The 18,903-nt window shown below is 41.9% G+C and overlaps 1 protein-coding gene across 2 annotated transcripts in view; it reads left to right on the top strand.

The window, feature by feature from the left end:
• Positions 1–18,659, top strand: part of PATJ (PATJ crumbs cell polarity complex component) — a 429,677-nt gene extending 411,018 nt beyond the window's left edge. For both annotated transcript variants that reach the window (XM_030205409.1, XM_030205410.1), the window contains exons 43-45: positions 5,146–5,249; positions 13,333–13,456; positions 17,376–18,659. In XM_030205409.1, coding sequence (XP_030061269.1) covers positions 5,146–5,249; positions 13,333–13,456; positions 17,376–17,522 — 375 coding nt within the window. In that variant the 3' untranslated portion in view covers positions 17,523–18,659. The remainder of the gene's footprint in view (positions 1–5,145; positions 5,250–13,332; positions 13,457–17,375) is intronic.
• Positions 18,660–18,903: the final 244 nt, after the last annotated feature.

Genomic DNA, 18,903 nt, shown 5'->3' on the forward strand with positions numbered 1-18,903 from the left:
TTTTCTTGTTCCCCTGTTGTGATGCTTCTGTTGCATTTTATCTTCTTTCTGCAGGTGCAATAATAAGATAAGGAGAAGCCCTGCACAAACAAGGTGGTTCTTGCTGCTAGCTATGGAACTGTACATATGGATTAATTGAATAAATTTAATTTGAAGCAATCACACCAGGAAACATATATATATATACTTTAGATAACAGTTGGCAGTCCAAGCAAAATCAGATTAAACTTCACTGAGATTTTGTATGTAATTCTTGAGGCAGCGTAGATGCTGAAAGATCTTGAAAGTCACTCCTGCTTAGCCACCCCCACTGTTACGAAGCTGGTATGCTGATCATCACCGCTACATGGAAAGTATGAAACACAGATGTGACTAGCAAACATATAAGAAATGTTCGAATGTTTTCCAGAATGAAAAATGAAGCAATTTTGTTTTTCTAAATGACTTTAGTCTGGTCTTATGAGTAAACTACTTCTTCCTTACCAGTGAAGACAGCGTGAAATAACTGCTTATTAGCCATTTGTCAAATCCAATGTAAAAGTGAAGTTACAGGATTTACCTTAAGAGTTTTAAAAGGTGTCACATTACAGATTAATGTGCCGAGTGAAGACAAGTGCGCGGTGAGAAGAACTGAGTGTAATGCGCCTTGAGCTTGGGATTTAAAAGATGAGTAATGTGAAAACAGATTTTAGATAGCTTGTACAAATCAGAATTGAGACAGCCAGATCAGGATGTGTCAGATTGTGGTAGTATTTTCGAAACGGATCTGCTGACACAGAGCCTATTCTAAAATACATGCAGGAGTGAATATGAATGTGCTGGCTACATGCAACAGGAGCAGCCATTTTACAACTGTCAACATCTAAAGCAATTTTGGAAACGTATGTCTACATTTCGTCAATTTAGTAAGGAGCCAGCAATCATTCAGTACAATTTATTTTGGAGGACCAAAAAAAAAAACTCACCATGGGGGACTAAGGGGTGTAGACCGCCAGGAGCATATCAAGCAAGATTTGCACCCTGTGTGATGTGCCCCCTGGAGCTCACGCTTCAGGCATTGCACCCTGGTCAAGAAGAGGAGACAATGGATATGGAACAATTTTGGAGCCCCCATCTCCCTTGCACTCTGTGTGGTCACACTGCTCGCATAGCCATTGTTACAGGCATGGTCTCCCCTTATCCCTCCGGTAGACTGCTGCTGAAAACAAGCACTTTTCCAAAATCTAGATGTGCCTGGAGGCAGCTGTAAATCCTGACATTGATTTCGGTGTGCGTACCTATGCGGTTTTTTTTTGTTACATTTGTACCCCGCGCTTTCCCACTCATGGCAGGCTCAATGCGGCTTACATGGGGCAATGGAGGGTTAAGTGACTTACCCAGAGTCACAAGGAGCTGCCTGTGCCTGATGTGGGAATCGAACTCAGTTCCTCAGTTCCCCAGGACCAAAGTCCACCACCCTAACCACTAGGTCACCTCCTTCTGAAATGAGGAATACACATGTATATTTTGGCCACACCCTAGTTCCTCCCAAAATATGCCCAAACCACACCCCCTTGCCATAGGCACATTTTCAAGATTTACATTAGTGAATCCCAGATTTCTAAAATCGTGTTTCCTATGTGAATATGAGATTCACATGTAAGGGCATTTTTTGCATATGTAAATTTCGAATAGGGCTTCTAACATAATTGCCTATATCTTAAAATTCAGATGTACGGACTGAAGTTCTAGGCTGCTTCCTTTATCATGGAAAAATGTATTTTTCTGTTACAGGGATGGAACACACCCTTTAAAGCCAAGTGTCAGTGGATACCTCCCAAACTGTCAGATCCTCAGAATTTTCAAAGCAGGGACCGACTTTAAATCAACGTTTTTTTTCCTGAAATTTCCTCCTGTTTATTGCTGGTTTTGATGGCGCATTGAAAGGCACACACTGTTTCAAGGTCTTTGTATATTTGGATTGAAATAACTGTCTTCATTTTAGTTAGAAATGCAAAGGACTGCTGATTACAAACTGGTGGGGGAAGCAAATGGTATTAGTTATTAACTTTCTTAACATGTATGCATAATTCATAGATTTATATTAAGCAGCTGGCTTTGTCAGCCAAATATATTTTTGGTTAGCAAAAGACAATTGGTTGCTTTGTATGCATGGCACTAATACATATTACACAGCAGAGATACTTAACTGGCTAGTCACTTTTTTTTTATTACCCCATGGACGAATCACCTCTAGCTAGGAAGAGACCGCCGTGCCCCAGGTCTCATTGGATACCTTCAAAAAGCAGGCAATTATGGAGAAATGAAGACTACTAGACCCATATTTGTGGATATTGTTTATTGAATCTTTTGACATGGTGAAAAATACTTTGTGAAAATGCAGCAGTTAACACGGCAGAGATTAGTTCAAGTCCATTGCAGCAAGTTTTAAGGCAGTCACCTTTGCTTATTTATGGTAGAGAAAATCCATCTACCAATAGTAAATGTACAAAAGAAGTGCCAACTCTTTTTTTTTATTCTTTTTAATAATCAACTTACCATGATGGAATCTCAACAGATTAGAAATACATAACACACATTTGGTCACAAACAACATTTTTAGCACATGTTCTTGTATTATTTTTATTTTCACATCTTAATGAACAGACATCGTATAAAAGATATTACAATAAAATGTTTGCTACAATAAATTATTCATATCTCTTTTAAGTTTAAGAAAGGTAAGTATTAAAATAACCCAAATGAGAGAACTTTTTTTTAAACACTGCAATTTAAACTGCCCTTAATAAATTGAAGCCAGGGCTGTAGCTAGTTTTGTGCAGCTGTATAGGGTGCAAGGGTAGCTGGGGAGCCAAAATTGCACCACGTCCATTGGTTTCCCTTGCTGATGTCACAGAGGTAGGCAGGGTGAGAGCTTTTTTTTTTGGGGGGGGGGGGGGGTCGCATTTGGTTGAAGATACCTTTAATAAAGTGCAAGAGTTCCAGAGGGAAACTGGATATTCTTCAAACCAGGAATAGCATTATTGTGACTGGCAAGTCACCAAACCTTGTCCTTTTAACAAAAAAAAAAATAAAATGAAAAATGCATCTGTGTTGTGTAATCGCTACCTTTAAAACACGTAGCAGGCCATCACAGCTTAACAATGTTTGAGCATATTAAACACAGATCCCCAGTCTTTCCTGCTCACTGTCGCTGCCCCTCTTGCTGCCGCATCACCTTTTAAAAATGGCTGCCGAGACTTCCAGCAGCGGCTTTACGAAACTTCTGCTGAAGTCTTGCAAGGCCGCCATTTTATTTATCATTTATTCATTTTATATACCGTTTCTTATTGCTATTGCAAAACAGAACGGTTTACATTAAAAAGAAGTACTTCTCATACAAACAAACAAGAACTCCAATCATTGATAGAAAAGCACAGCAACCCAAAAAGACAAAAAAATGCATTTCTAGTAAAATCTACTATTCAAAAAAACAAACAAACAACAATTACCTATAATAAATATAACTCTCAGCAGCCATTTTAAAGAAGATGCGGCAGCAGTAGGCGGGAAAGACTGGAGATCTTCCCTGCCCTGAAGAATCCACTACACCACCAGGGTGGCTTCAGGTATGTGCTGGGAGGGCACCCTGCAGCTCAAGGGACTGGGGGAGTGGAGAGGAGGTCTTATTTAGTCTCACTTAGATTTTCAAACATGCCGGCTTGTGCATACGGACTGTACACAGAGGAAGTATAATATAATAGAATAACTTTTTAAAGGTAGAGTAGTAATTTGTTATAAATGTTATCAGTGTGTCATTTGGAGGAGCTGGTTAAAGGTACACCCTAGTACTGTTATATTCATGCAGAGATTTTTTTTTTCACATGGTAAAGGGCCACAAAACAGACATAATGCTATGAGAATCATGTCCTCAACATTCAGAGTTTCTGTTTATTTACTTATTTATGGTATTTTATCCCACCTTAAACATGAATTAGGTTGAAACTTGGGAGCATTTAAAATCTTTTCTTTTTCCTATGCCTACATTAAAAGAAAAAAAGATGGCATGTGGGAACTTGCACCTTTTGCTTTGTGAAATGCAGTGGTACATTATAAAAATGCACTTGCCTTATTTTTATTACAGCTATTTCACAGAGAAGGTATTGATTAATGAGGGAAGGGTTTCCTTCGTGCAGAACTGTCCAGAGTCAGTCTAAATGTGCCAACATTGTCCAATTCGGCACACTATTAGCAGCCAAGTTCATACAAAGTTAATTATGTTCAGTGGAAAATTAATCTGTTGGCTCAGGCTGCTTGCTATGTGAATATTCAATCACTGTTTCATTAATGCTACCAAGTATTACATATTGAGGGGCTTTGTTTTAATTCATTTATCCAGTCCATACATGCGCAAGTTTTTGCTTTTTAAACCCAAAGGTTTCCTAGGATAGCATTGTGCATATTTGAATTAGTTTTTCTGTACACGTTTTGCTTGATTTGTCTTTATTTGAAATTAAAAAAAATGTTAAAATACATCTTGTCAACAAGGGGTGGGGCTAGGTGGGGGCAGGGGGCCCCACTGAACTGGTCTGCTCAGGGCCCCGCAGTTGCTAAGACCAGCCCTGTGTGTGCTTTCCTGTCCTTTGGTGTTGTGAACGGAGGGATAAGAGAACTTTTGGTTAAAGTCAATGTGTGCAGTTGGAGCAGTGTATTGCTGGCCTAGCTGGTTAAAACAGAAAAACCTGCCTGCAGTGTGACTATTTCACTGAAATTAGTGTTCTCTCTAATTTGCACTGTACCCTGACAGTGTTTTCTGCTTCTGGGGAATGAAGGCACTCTAGAGCTAAAACCCTATTCCATATCTGTTCAGGCCTATTGAAGGAAATCCCAAAATTATCTGCAGAGAATGCAGACATATATTTTAGAAAAATATTTTCTTCTATTTAAAATACACCATTCAGAGAAAATTAGACTTTTTTATTGAAAATATTTAGTACGTTTGTGACTTTTGATACTTCCCACAATATTTTAATTTTACATATTTTTGTGCCAAATGTTTGCTTTGTTTAATTAAAATATTATTTGATGCTTTTTAAAAGTGATTATAGTACCATACTTAACCAGGCTGTTTAGCATATGGCTCACCAGCAATTTCTTACATTGTAGGTTATAGCTGATACCAATATCAGTGCCATTGCTAACCAACTGGAATCCATATCTCCTGGTTATAACCTTAATTCTCCCATTGAATCACCTTCAGAAGATTCAGAGTGAGTATTCACTTATTGCCTTTAATTTTGCATAAGCAGTGTTTTAAGTGTAGGTTGTATAGTGTCTTATAGGTGTCTCAGACAATGCCAGATGTAAGATTTTGGTGCCCGTAGGCAGGCATGGAAGGAGGTAGTATGTCATGGCAGTGCACCTTTCGAGCAGGGTCCTCTTTATATTGGGCATGTTGGACTTTCAAAACGTGGTGGTTGTTTACTAAGCTGCATAAAATCTGGGCTTAATGCAGGACTTTTCTTGTGTGCTTAATGCAGATTGAGCATGGCATTTTTTAGGGCTTTTGTTTTAATTGCAAGTTATGCGTTAATGTTCCCATTAGTGTGCGGTACCTGCAAAGGATTATCGTGGGAGAACTTAGTGTCTCCTATTTAGGAGGCATTAAGTGCTTCTGCCTTAATTGCGTTATCCAGTTAGCAAACGGTATTCATAGCATGCTAGCCAGATAATGCAGGAACTCTTTACCTATGACATTTTTCGGAGGAAAAAATAGGTAACATGTGGGGTAGCACATCCAAATAGCCAAATTACCCCAAGACACTTTAACATGTTCTGTGGTAGCCTGTTAATGTGCACTAACCATGTGTTTAATGCCCTTTAGTAACAAATGACCCCTTATTTCCCCAGGCAGCTACCTTTGCCAAAATCATAGATGGCAGGTCATAGATGAAAACCAATGCAAAGCACAGCAACACAAACGAACAAAAAGCACCAAGATCCTTCAAAATAGAGACAAATCTTTATAGGCCCGACACAGGCCATGTTTTAGCACACAGCGCCTATGTCAGGGTCGTTTGGACTGCTAAATATCAGCCACAATGAACCCAGTTCAAGGTTATTTTACTGCATGGAGAAGATCCCCTCCAGGGCTGCCTGCACTCCCCCACCTAAATGTCCCCCCTCAGGACTACTTCTGAAACAGCTTGGTAGTTTGGGGAGAGGGGTCGTCCGGGGGGGGGGTCCAAGATTCTTGGGCAGGACTGAGACCCATTCTGGCTTCTTCCTGCAAATAGTGCCCCTAGTGGTAGTCATGAGAGACTACCACTAGGGGTCATGTTTACTTATAAGGTGGCTCGCAAGCAGCTTTATTCTTGTAAGGCAGGATTCAGCAACATGCAATACCGGGATCCCACAGGCTGCTGAATCCCACAGAGAATCAAGGTGCAGTAAAGGGCGATATTTTACTGCACCTTGATGAATTCCCCCCCCCTACATACACACCCTCAGTGTGGTTAACATCCTACACAGACTGAGCTCTCTTGTGTTGATTTCTTGGTTCACTTTTCCTCTTAATGATAATTAGAGCTATAAGTGTACTAAAAATCAACATCCTTGATCAGGACCGAGTATACCAAGAGAGCTCAAGGCATTCTGTACATCTCATAATTTTGTTCCTGCTTCTAATGTGTGATCTAAGATTTTGTTGCTATTAATAAACTGCCATGTGTGCCTGCATGCAAAGTGTTTGCCTACTTAAAATTTTTACTTTGAATGTGCACAGAAATACTCACTAATAGCATCAGGAGGGATTTAAAGTGTATAGCCATGAGACACAGTAGGTATGACTTAATCTGAGCAAACAGTTGAGCACAGCAGTTTTATTTAGTGAAAATGCTAAGAATTCTTCAGCTAACTTTGACAGTACCACAAAATCAATATAGAGGCATATGTGACCCGCTGAACGAAAAGGTACCAAAAGTGGGGTATGTGACTTACTTATACCACAAGATAGAGGGATATCAACTGAATATTCCAGCAAAATTTCAGCCTCAGGCATGGACTAATTACATCTTTAAAAAATTAACAAAATGTTTATAGCTGTTCTTTCATATTTGAAATTAGTAACAAAATTACCTCTGTTACTTAAACTGCTGTTATGCTTATTCGATAATGTCACAGGACATTATCCTTAAGAAAGAATGTGCAATGTTTATTTTACATAATTGGAGATCTTCAGATCCACCTACTTTTACTCGGTGGAAGAATGACATTTATTATTTATTAAGTTGGAAAGAGTGGATGCTAAATATGCAGCTCCAGAAATGTGGAAATTATTTCAAATTATCTAGTCCACTGTTTGGGAAGCACTCCCTCATACAGCACATATGATCAAAAGCCCGCGCTGTTCCAATCAGTGCTCTAAAAATTACGCTGAAACAGCGTGGGGCTTTACCGCCCCTATGACCAGAGGTAATAGCATGCAAATTTATGCACGCTATTATCTATGATCATAGGGTAAAGTGCGGGAGGATTGTGCCTAAATCCTCCCGCACTTGTTTGACAGGTCCGGGCTGTCAAAAGCCCAGACCTGTCAAACACGGGGGCTGGAAGACTGTGGAACCACCAGACCCCTGAAACAGAAAGGCCCTGGTGGCCTGTGCCTCCACAGAACCCCCACCCCAAGCTAGTGACATGGGGGCTGGAGGTCCAGCGGACCTCCAGTCCCCCTGACCCCCCCCCCCCCGACAAATGTTCACAGGGGGCTAGAGAACCCCCCCCCTCACTCACCCCCCCCCCCCAAAAAGCCATGGTGGCCCAGTAGGCTGCAAACCAAGCCCCCCTCACACCTGGTGGTCTAGCGGTCCTCTTCTGCACACTCACCATACCTTTGTTGGAAGTTGTGAAGCCCCACACAGCGCATCCCAGAATGCGCTGAGCAGGGCTTGGCACCACCACTTTCAAGGTGGTGCTGGAAGAGGAGGGAGTGTACGACTCCTTCCTCCAACACTAAAGTTATGGGGGGCAGAGAAGAGGGCTGCTAGATCAAAAGGTTGGGGGGGGGGCTTGGTTTTGCAGCCCACTGGGCCACCAGGACTTTCTTTTGGGGATGCAAGAGGGGTTAGGGTGGCTGGAGATCCACCGATTCTCCAGCCCACCTGTGAACTTGTGTTGGGGGAGAGGGTGGGGGGACTGGAGATCCGCCAGACCTCCAGCCCCCATGTCAATGGGATGGGGGGGTCCAGGTTTCTGTGCCTGCCAGGGGAGTTTTATTGGGGGGGAATGTGGGGCTTGCTAGCATGCAAATGCATGTTGAACAGGGTTCACCATTCTTCCCCAATGGTCTGCAAACCCTAACACAAGTTCTGAGCTGGCTTAGGGTTTGCTGTGGATAGCACGCCAGTGTTGGTACACTGCCCACTGATCATTGGGGAGGAATATGTTTAGTATGCATTTGCATGCTACTTGCGCTAAGAGCCCTGTTTAACATGCATTTGCATGCTAGTTGTAGTCAGAGACTGTGAGCACGTTTCACGTGCTCGGGGACTGTGATCATGGGGCGGTAGTAAATGCAGGTGTTAGTATGTTGCTAATAGCCTCTAGTGCCCACATTTGCTTCTGATCATCGGCCCGATAGTGCTTTGTTAAATTTGTTATAGGCTTTGAAGGTTGGACAAATTACAGTACTCTGGGATTATGGGTTGTAAGCCTGGGGGTTATTAAAGATGGTGGGGGAGGGAAGGGAAGAATAAACATGAATTGTAATTTGCATTGGTGATTGTGGAGAAGGAACAACCCAGGATCAATGTTTCAGGTTGCTTTGGTGTTTATGTAGGTTATAATGAAAACTCACACCATTGTATAATACTGGAATTTTAAGCAAATGATTGGTATCAGTTGTTTCACTGACAGATTCATGTGTATGTTGTGTTGTATTCTTTTTAGTGTTAATAATAATAATAAACAATGAGAAATGTTTATCAATAAAAAAGTATGTTTTTCAGAAAAACATATTTGAAAAATAGCAGACTTAAAACATCTATATCTCTGTAATCCATAGGAAGTTACGGGTAAATTTTGACCATGTTTTTGTATAGAGAGTGATCAGATTACTTACCAAGTTTCATTCATAATAGTTACCCCTCTAAACTTGTATAGCCTTTATCTCTGTTATTTATAGCCTACTTTTGGTATCTTTTTGCTTTGTGGGTCACACATTCGATATTCTATTTTCAAAATCAATTTTATAATAGTTTTAGGACAAGTACGATAACAAGCCCTCACTGTACACGTATTCTGTGATGGATAACTTTAAAATGCTTTGAATAAATGTTGGGAAAAAATTTTAAAAGCTGAGCATACAAAATAAGTCACTGAAGGTAGTATCAGTCCTTGTATAAAATTATAAAAACTATACCTACACATGGCAAAAATCAGTGAGCAAGTCTGGAAACCAGGGGCGTATCTGCGTGGGGCCACAGGGGCCTGGGCCCCCGCAGATTTCGCCCTGGACCCCCCTACTGCCGCCGTGGTTACCTTTGCTGGCGGGGGACCCCAACCCCCACCAGCCGAGGTCCGCTTCCTCCTGCCGCTGCGAGGTTTTTTAAGTTCATCGGGATTCGTCCTCCGTCACTCTGTGCTGCTGTTAAGAAGCTGCTAGCTGAATGCAGTTTCGGACTGAGTCTGACGTCGCTGCTGCACGTTGTACATGAGTCTGACGTCCTGCACGTACAACATGCAGCAGCGACGTCAGACTCAGTCCGAAACTGCATTCAGCTAGCAGCTTCTTTGAACAGCAGCACAGAGTGACGGAGGACGAATCCCGATGAAGAACTTAAAAAACCTCGCAGCGGCAGGAGGAAGCGGACCTCGGCTGGTGGGGGTTGGGGTCCCCCACCAGCAAAGATACCCACGGCGGCGGGGGGGGGGGGGGGGTCGGAAATGGCGGCGGCGGCTGGGGGGGAGCTATAATGTGCCCCCTCACTCTGGCTTCGGCCCCCGCTACCGCCGACTTTCAGATACGCCCCTGCTGGAAACACTGGCAGTGTGAAAGTCAGCAGCAGTAATTACACAAGAAGCAAATGACCTGGTCCTATGGCTTACCACTCATTTTGATTGACAGTGGTCTTGGTACAAAAGTTCATTAAAAAAACCAACAAGAAGGAGGAAAGGACCTCACGAAGCCGAGAGAAGCAAGAGAAAACCAGTGAGGTGAATCCAAGGAGGATAACAAAAGAGTCTGTATTGAAAATGCTTTAAAATGACCCGACACAGCCGTGTTTTGGCCCGAAGGCCTGCCTCAGGTGTCTTGATAAATCTCTGATGTTGTAATATAGGGCTTGACAACAGGAAAAATGTGTTGCAAGGATCTGGCTGTGAAACCCTTCAATTATCTTCTGTCTTGCAGATGCGCTGAAAAACAGTAGCCGTATGATTGGCTAATGTAAATGATGCAAAAAATTTTCCCGTTGTCAAGCCCTATATTACAACACCAGAGATTTATCAAGACCCCTGAGGCAGGCCTTCAGGTCGAAACACAGCCATGTTGGGTCATTTTAAAGCATGTTCAGTAAAGACGTTTTTGTTATCCTCCTTGGATTCACCTCACTACAAAAGTTCATACCCAGAAAAATACTCCTCTTGAATATACATCTGCAGTAGCCTTCCTACAAAACATTCCTGTCCCATGAATATTTGTTGATAAATTTGGTAAAACTTGGTATATACTTGGCGATGCTGGTAATTGGGAAACAAAATGGGAGCTGGGCAGACTTCTACGGTCTATGCCCTGATCATGACTAAATAGATAGGGATGGGCGGAGTGTAAATTTTAAGGGGTTTCGGCGTTACCTTCAGAACTTAATACAAGAACAATGCTGGGCAGACTTCTACGGTCTGTGCCCTGAGAAAGGCAAGGACAAATCAAACTCGGGTATACATATAAAGTATCTTGTTGGGCAGACTGGATAGGACCGTACAGGTCTTTTTTATCTGTCATCATTTACTATGTTATACTATGGGTCCTTTTGTACTCTAGGTACAAAATAAGTACCTGAATATAATATGTAAACAGCTTTGATTGCAACCACAAAAAGGCAGTATAACAAATCCCATCCCCCATACATCCCAATGACTTGTTTTTGTTTGTTTTTCCCTTTTTGTTTTTGAAAATGGTCCAAAAAGATAGATGTACCGAGCACAAAGCATCTAGCAAATGACCATTTTCAAAACAAAAAGATGTTTTTCTGGTTCAAAAATTGCTATGTCCGCTACTTGATTTTTGGACATCATATCGAAAATGCCCCTCGGTATGTTTTGACACTACACAAAACGGAATAAAAAATTAATAGCTGTCATGAATAGCAAATAATCTAATTACTCAATACAAAGTTTCTGAAACAAAAATGTCTTCTGTTCTATTCTAAATCGGGTGTAATTTGAAATGGAATGCATATGAAAAGTTAATGTCTTCCAATGTGTTCCCCCCTGATAAGATAATAGAGAATTGAAAACTTTTTTTGAGAAGAATGTCAAAGCAAATAAAGAGAATTGGATCTTGATTAACTTATAATATTATATATGTAAGCAGAAGCCAAACCATATCAAAACCCACTTCTTCTCTTCCTCCACTTTCTATCTCAGTGGATAACGCCCTCATCCTCCCCGTCTCATCTGCCCGCAACCTCGGAGTCATCTTCGACTCCTCCCTCTCCATCTCGGCACACATCCAGCAGATAGCCAAGACCTGTCGCTTCTTCCTCTTCAACATCAGCAAAATTCGCCCTTTCCTCTCTGAGCACACCACCCGTACTCTCGTCCACGCTCTCATTACCTCCCGACTTGACTACTGCAACTTACTCCTCACCGGACTCCCACTTAGCCATCTATCCCCCCTTCAATCTGTTCAGAACTCTGCTGCACGTCTTATATTCCGCCAGAACCGATATACTCATATCACCCCTCTTCTCAGGTCACTTCACTGGCTTCCAATCCGATACCGCATTCAGTTCAAGCTCCTCCTTCTTACCTACAAATGTACTCAATCTGCTGCCCCTCACTACCTCTCTACCCTCATCCTCCCCTTATGTTCCCACCCGAAACCTCCGTTCACAGGACAAATCCCTCCTCTCAGTACCCTTCTCCACCACTGCCAACTCCAGGCTCCGCCCATTCTGCCTCGCCTCACCCTGTGCCTGGAACAACCTTCCTGAGCCCTTACGTCAAGCCCCCTCCCTGCCCATCTTCAAGTCTCTGCTTAAAGCCCACCTCTTCAATGCTGCCTTCGGCACCTACCTCTTACCTTCAGGACATCCGGACTGCCCCTATCGTATTGTCTACTCACTTGTCCTTTAGATTGTAAGCTCTTTGAGCAGGGCCTGTCCTTTTATGTTAAATTGTACAGTGCTGCGTAACCCTAGTAGCGCTTTAGAAATGTTAAGTAGTAGTAGTAAATTATAAAAAGCATACAATAGAATTTCAGCAGGATCTGGGCTTCTATTGGAAGCCAATGTAATCGAATTTAAAAAGGTGATATTCTTTCAAATTTGGAGAGGGAGAAAATCAATCAGTAGAAGAGAAGATGGCATAGGCAACATTGGAGAACAAAAGAACAAATGATTTTGTTTTTTAAAATGATGTCAGTGTGATTTAGAATAGAAAAAGGCAGAAGGGTAAAAAAGGAGTTGTAATATTGTCATGAGTATGAACAATTTTACACACCTGTCTGTGAAAAAGTCCAACTGGGAAGAGCAACAGTTTTGGTTAGTAGCTGAAGTTCCTATTAACATGTTAAGAGTTTTAGGGCCCTGTTTACTAAGGTGCACTAGCATTTTTAGTGCACGCTAATGCTAGAGACACCCATATATTCCTGTAGCATGGCTTAGTCAACAGGGCCCTTTTACAGAGTGGCAGTAAGCCCAATGCAGGACTACTGCCAGCCCAACGCAGCCACCGGCGGTAATCGCGCCCCGAGTGCACACCATTTCTGGGGAAAAAAAGAAAACCACCAGAAATGGCTTGCAAGGCAGTAATCGGGCATTGCCGCTCGGTTAGCGCTAGATTAGCGCGGGAGCCCTTATCGCAAGCGGTAAGGGCTCCCTACTGCATGGTCATGTGACAAGAGTTCTCTTGTATGTCGGGTTTTTTTTACCCGCTGCAGTAAAAGGGCCCTGACGCATGAGAAAAATGGCTCCTGTCGCTAGCACAGGGCCCTTTTTCACAACTTGGTAAAAGGACCCCTTAGTGAATAGATTTGGTAGAGACGTTTTTGCTGTAATTAATTGTAACAGAGTTTTGATTAATTTGTAAACTTCTGCCCCTATGGTGGTTAAATATTATGTGTTGCATTTTCAGAGCACCTCAACCTAGAATTCTTACATTGGAAAAAGGCGCTGATGGATTGGGGTTTAGTATTGTAGGAGGCTATGGAAGTCCACATGGAGACCTGCCAATATATGTCAAGACAATATTTGCCAAGGTACTGTGTTTTCTTGTCTTATAAATGCATAAAGGGGTTAAGGGTCTGAAAAGTCCAGTGATCTCTAGTAGTACCAAATACTCTTGCTCTGCAAAAGGTATAAATGTGTGCATTTACCTACCTATTTGATAAAATATTTGGGTATATTGCATCTCCACCCGAATGATACCCTTGGGAATACCTAGGTGTGGATGGTGTAAAAGTACATGCTATCTTGTAGTCTAACTAGTTTTAACTTGCACGTTGTTTTGTAAGAGCTACCTTCTGCATGTAAAATGTATTACATATGGAAAAAGCTTTATAAAATACGTTGAAACCTTCTGTTCAGTATGCAGCGGTGGCTAAGAAAGCAAATAGAATGTTAGGAATTATTAGGAAAGGAATGGAGAACAAAAATGAGAATGTTATAATGCCTTTGTATTGCTCCATGGTGCAACTGCATCTCGAATTGCGGTGCAGTTCTGGGCACCGCATCTTTAAAAAGATAGCGGAATTAGAAAAGGTACAGAAAAGGGTGACAAAAATGATAAACGGGATGGAACGACTTCCCTTTGAGGAAAGGCTAAAGCAACTAGGGCTCATCAGCTTGGAGAAGAGATGGCTGAGGGCTGATATGATAGAGGTCTATAGAATATTGAATGGAATGAAGCTACTAAGTAGAAAATTTAAAATAAATTGGAGAAAATATTTCTTCACTCAATGTGTAATTAAACTCTGCAATTCATTGCCAGAGAGTGTGGTAAAAGCAGTTAGCTTAGCAGGGTTTAAAAAAGATTTGGATATCTTCCTAAAAGAAAAGTCCATAAGCCATTATTAAGATGGACTTGGGAAAATCCACTGCTTATTTCTAGGCTAAGCATCATAAAATGTACTGTTTTGGGATCTTGCCAGGTACTTGTAACCTGGATTGGCTACTGTTGGAAACAGGATACTGGGCTTGGTGGACCTTTGGTCTGTCCCATTATGGTAATGGTTATGTTCTGAATACCCTCAGAAAGCATACAAAGACAAACATCTACCTGGCAAATGGCATTTATGATAAAGGCCAGATATTTACAGAGAATTATTTACTAAAGTATGTTACTGCGTTAGTGCTAATGTTGTCAATGCATGTTTTTAGTAAATAGGTCTTATTGGATTGAACAGGACCAGCAGTAAATAAAGCACTTTAGTGCTTTTCAGCAAATCTAGCAGCAGGTCTATATGCCTTTACATATTACCTTTAATAAACACAAACTTATGGTTTATGCAGGGCTGGTCTTAGCAAGTGCGGGGCCCTATGCAGACCAATTTGGTGGGGCCCAATCCTAGCCCCGCCTACCCTAGCCCCGCCCCATTGATAAGATTATTCCATTTTTAGAACATTTTTTTATGAAATTTCAAATAAAGACAAATGAAGCTAAACTTGTACAAAAAAACTGATTGAAATAATAAGCACAATGCTATCATGAAACCTCCCCTCCCCAGAAATTATTCAGTTCAAGTCCACTACAATTAGTAGTTCCAATTCTCATAACAAAGGAGAATAAAGGAAAAATATTAAGAAAAGATCCAGTACTTTCAAATTCCCCTATTACTCTGTAACCCATCAAACCAGAGAGGCAAGTAGCCACATCAGTTACTAAATAGTTTGAACTGATTGTACCTACTTTATATCAGATTTTGCTACTTCATGATTTCCATTCTCAGATTTTAGCTTAGTAATCTTTTCTTCCTGTGATTGCAGTCTAGCTTCCAAATGATTATGGTTTAATTAAAGTGTTATATGCCACCCTTTCTTTAAACATAACAGGGCGTTCCACAATAAAATAACAATATATCAACTCTAAAAGAAAAGGAACTCTAATTTCAATAGGATACTACCACTCAAACCACACTTGTCAGCATTTTGCCAGTCTACGAATTAAAACATATGCACAGTGCTTTGTGCAGGCCAGAGACATAATGTTGCTCATTGCTGCGTCAGGATTCCTTTCCTTTCCAACTAGAATACAAGTCCTTCACCAAGAAGATGCTGCCATTGTCCTGTTCGTCCTGATTTTGAATGTAGGCCTTTGGCTTGGGTGATATAAAATAAAAGCTTTTGTCAAAGAAAGAAGATTAAATACAGCCCTAAGTGGCAGTGGCGTAGCCACAGGTGGCCTAGGTGGGCCAGGGCCCACCCACTTAGAGCTCAGGCCCACCCAACAGTAGCACACGTTTAGTGGTAGCTGGCGGGGATCTCGAGCTCCACCAGCTGAAGACTTCCCCCCGATGGTAACGAAAATGCTACTCTCCATGATACCGGCACCTCAATTTTCAGCACATGCCTGCTGCAGACTGCCAAGGTGGAAAGAAGCATTTTCCAGCCAGCTGAGATATATTTTTGGTGGTGGTTGGGTGGGGGAGAGAACACTTGGTGCCCACCCAGTTCTTCCCTAGGCCCACCCAAAATCTGTTGTCTGGCTACGCCCCTACTAAGTGGTTAGTGTAGTGGACTTTGATACTGGGGAACTGGGTTCAATTACCACTGCAGCTCCTTGTGACTCTGGGCAAGTCACTTAACCCTCCATTGCCCCAGGTACAAATAAGTACCTGTATATACCATGTAAACCGCTTTGAATGTAGTTGCAAAACCACAGAAAGGCAGTATATCAAGTTCCAATTCCCATTCCCAATTAAGTGATTACTTTAATGAGAGACTGAATGGAGATGGGGATTGTGGAAACGGCACCTGTTTTAAAGCATCAGACTTCATGGAATTTTTTTTAATGTGGTGCTTGTAATAGATTTCAGCGACCAGAGTCAATATTTGGCTGCTGGTGTCACTACCAGAATGTAGCCCCAGATATGGAGCTGCAGGAAAATCAGTTCAGAAACTGCATGGGTTTAGTAGCATCAGAAATCAAGTTCCCACATTAAAATAAAGAGAGAGAAAAGCTAAAATTTGAAAATACAGAGTTTCCAAAAATCTCAACTTCCTATCGTAAGCAATTACCATGATCATTCACAATAAGCACTTAAAAAGAGTCTGTGGTGGTGGTAATCTTCTACCTACAATGTACAAACAGCATTGTAAGTGATTGGATTTGGGCTCTTCTTACTAGATTGTATTTAGATTAACAATAAATCTGCAATTAGTAAAATGACTCCGTGCACTCTTTTTGTTTTGCAACATTAATCATGGCACAATGTGGGATCTGCTCCCAGAGTAAAGATCTGTGGGTTTGTGCTGCTTAAGAATCAGAGATTCACTGAGAGGCAAAGGGTACAGATCATAAGCTGCAAATTGCTTATTTTGCAGAATTGCTGACTAGCTGAACCAGGGACGTAGCCAGACAGCAGATTTTGGGTGGGCCTAGGCAAGAAGTGGGTGGGCACCAAATGTTCTCTCCCCCACCCACACACCAAAAAAATGTCTCAGCTGGTGGGAAAATGCTTCTCTCCAGTCTCTAACTTGGTAGTCTGCAGCAGGCATGCGCTGAAAACTGAGCACGCGAAGGGGCCAGTATTGTGGAGAGCAGCATTTTCATTACCATGTGCTACTGTTGGATGGGCCTGAGCCCTAAGTGGGTGGGCTCCGGCCCACCCAGGCCCACCTGTGGCTACGCCACTGAGCTGAACCAGAGACCCCTGTTCCTCACAACCTAATTAAACTGCTGATTGTGCAGTGAAAATGACTTTTGTTCAAATTTTTTGGTTGCTCTGTAGATCAGGGGTGTCAAACTGAAATCCTGAAGGGCTTTTAACCACTCACGTTTTCAGGCTATCCCTAATAAGAGATATTTGCATGCAGATATGTCATGCATGTTCGTTAGTGATTAGCCTGAAACTAGACTAATTGTGACCCTCCAGAATTTCAGTTTGATACCCCTGATGAAGATGAATATAAGTTGCATAGAAGGATGACACCTCATAACACAGCATGTCCTTGTTTCAGGGAGCAGCAGCAGAAGATGGGACATTGAAGCGTGGAGATCAGATTCTTGCAGTCAACGGAGAAAGTTTGGACGGTGTCACTCACGAACAAGCTGTAGCCATTTTAAAACGCCAGAAAGGAACTGTAACGTTAGCTGTGCTGTCATGAACTTCTGCTCATTTACCATGAAGAATGCCAACATATCAATAGAAATATATACTGTACATCCCGTGGGCAATATGAGCTGCAGTGTTTAATTGTAATCCCATGTGCAGGATAGCAGAGCTTTAACCTTTCATTTTCATCTGCCAATCCTTTCTTTCATTTTATGTAGCATTTTACATAGGTTGTCTTAGTGCCTCACTTAGCAGAGCATGTCAAGTACATGCATGGAGTTATTTTGGGGTAGGCCTGGTACTGTGTAATAAACAGTGACCTTGGATGTGAAAAGAAGGTACAATATTATTTGTATGAGCTGAGGCAGGCTATGTAGTGTCTGTGGGAGGGTTTTTTTGTTTTTGTTTTGTTTTTTTAAACATCAGGTCTCTCTTGTTACAGGTCAGCATTCGAACATAAACTTTCAAAATATTAGCATTTGATGATGCCATAATAGTAAATTCTTCAGTACCATTAGTAAGAAACGTAAGTACTCGAATTCAGGTTAAAGACCAGTAGGCGGAACCATGTAATGGGATCTCATCCAGATGAGCACAGACAAAGTCTGCATTGACTTACCTCACTTGTGATTCACATATGCTGATTGTTTTGTGAGACACATCAGAAAATATCATGGAAATGTAATTAACACTGTTACAAACCAACATATCTGACCTTATTACAGGATGTAATTTGCTGTTTGCACAGTAAGTTTAATAGTCAGAAACCGACATATATTTATCTTTCTGGGTAAGCCCATTGATGTTAATGATTATTATAGTGATACATTTATTAGAAATGTTTTGAAGAATAAATATATAAGTATTTACAAGCTCAGTGGCAAGTGCTTTGCACTGCCGTACAGAGGATCTGAGTTTGATTCTCAGGCCAGGCTTCTGCTCCCTGAACTAGTCAGGGATGAGGATAGGATACTGCAGAGAGAATCTAAGCCATCGCTCAGTGCCATGAGATTCTGGGTGAGCCGCCATCCATAGCTCCTGTTTAAAGACTGCAAGCAAACAAGTGAGGTACCAACAAATGTCAAGGAAACCAGTCCTTTGAAAGCAGTTGCCTTTATTTCAAACCCAGCCCATTTCCTCAACAATGAAACGGGCCCTAGAAAGGGTCTCTTGTAAGCGATTTTTTTGTCTCCCCTGCTTTCCCCTCCATGTCCAGCAATTCTTCCCTCCCCTCCCATCCCCTCCATGTCCAGCAATTCTTCCCTCCCCTCCCATCCCCTCCATGTCCAGCGATTCTCCCCTGCCCTCCCATCCCCTCCATGTCCAGCGATTCTCCCCTGCCCTCCCATCCCTTCCATGTCCAGCGATTCTCCCCTGCCCTCCCATCCGTGTTCCGCGATTGTCTTCTCTCCTGTCCTCTCCTTCCATCCCAT

This window comes from Microcaecilia unicolor, chromosome 6 (genome assembly GCF_901765095.1).
Source record: "Microcaecilia unicolor chromosome 6, aMicUni1.1, whole genome shotgun sequence".
NCBI lineage: Eukaryota > Metazoa > Chordata > Amphibia > Gymnophiona > Siphonopidae > Microcaecilia > Microcaecilia unicolor.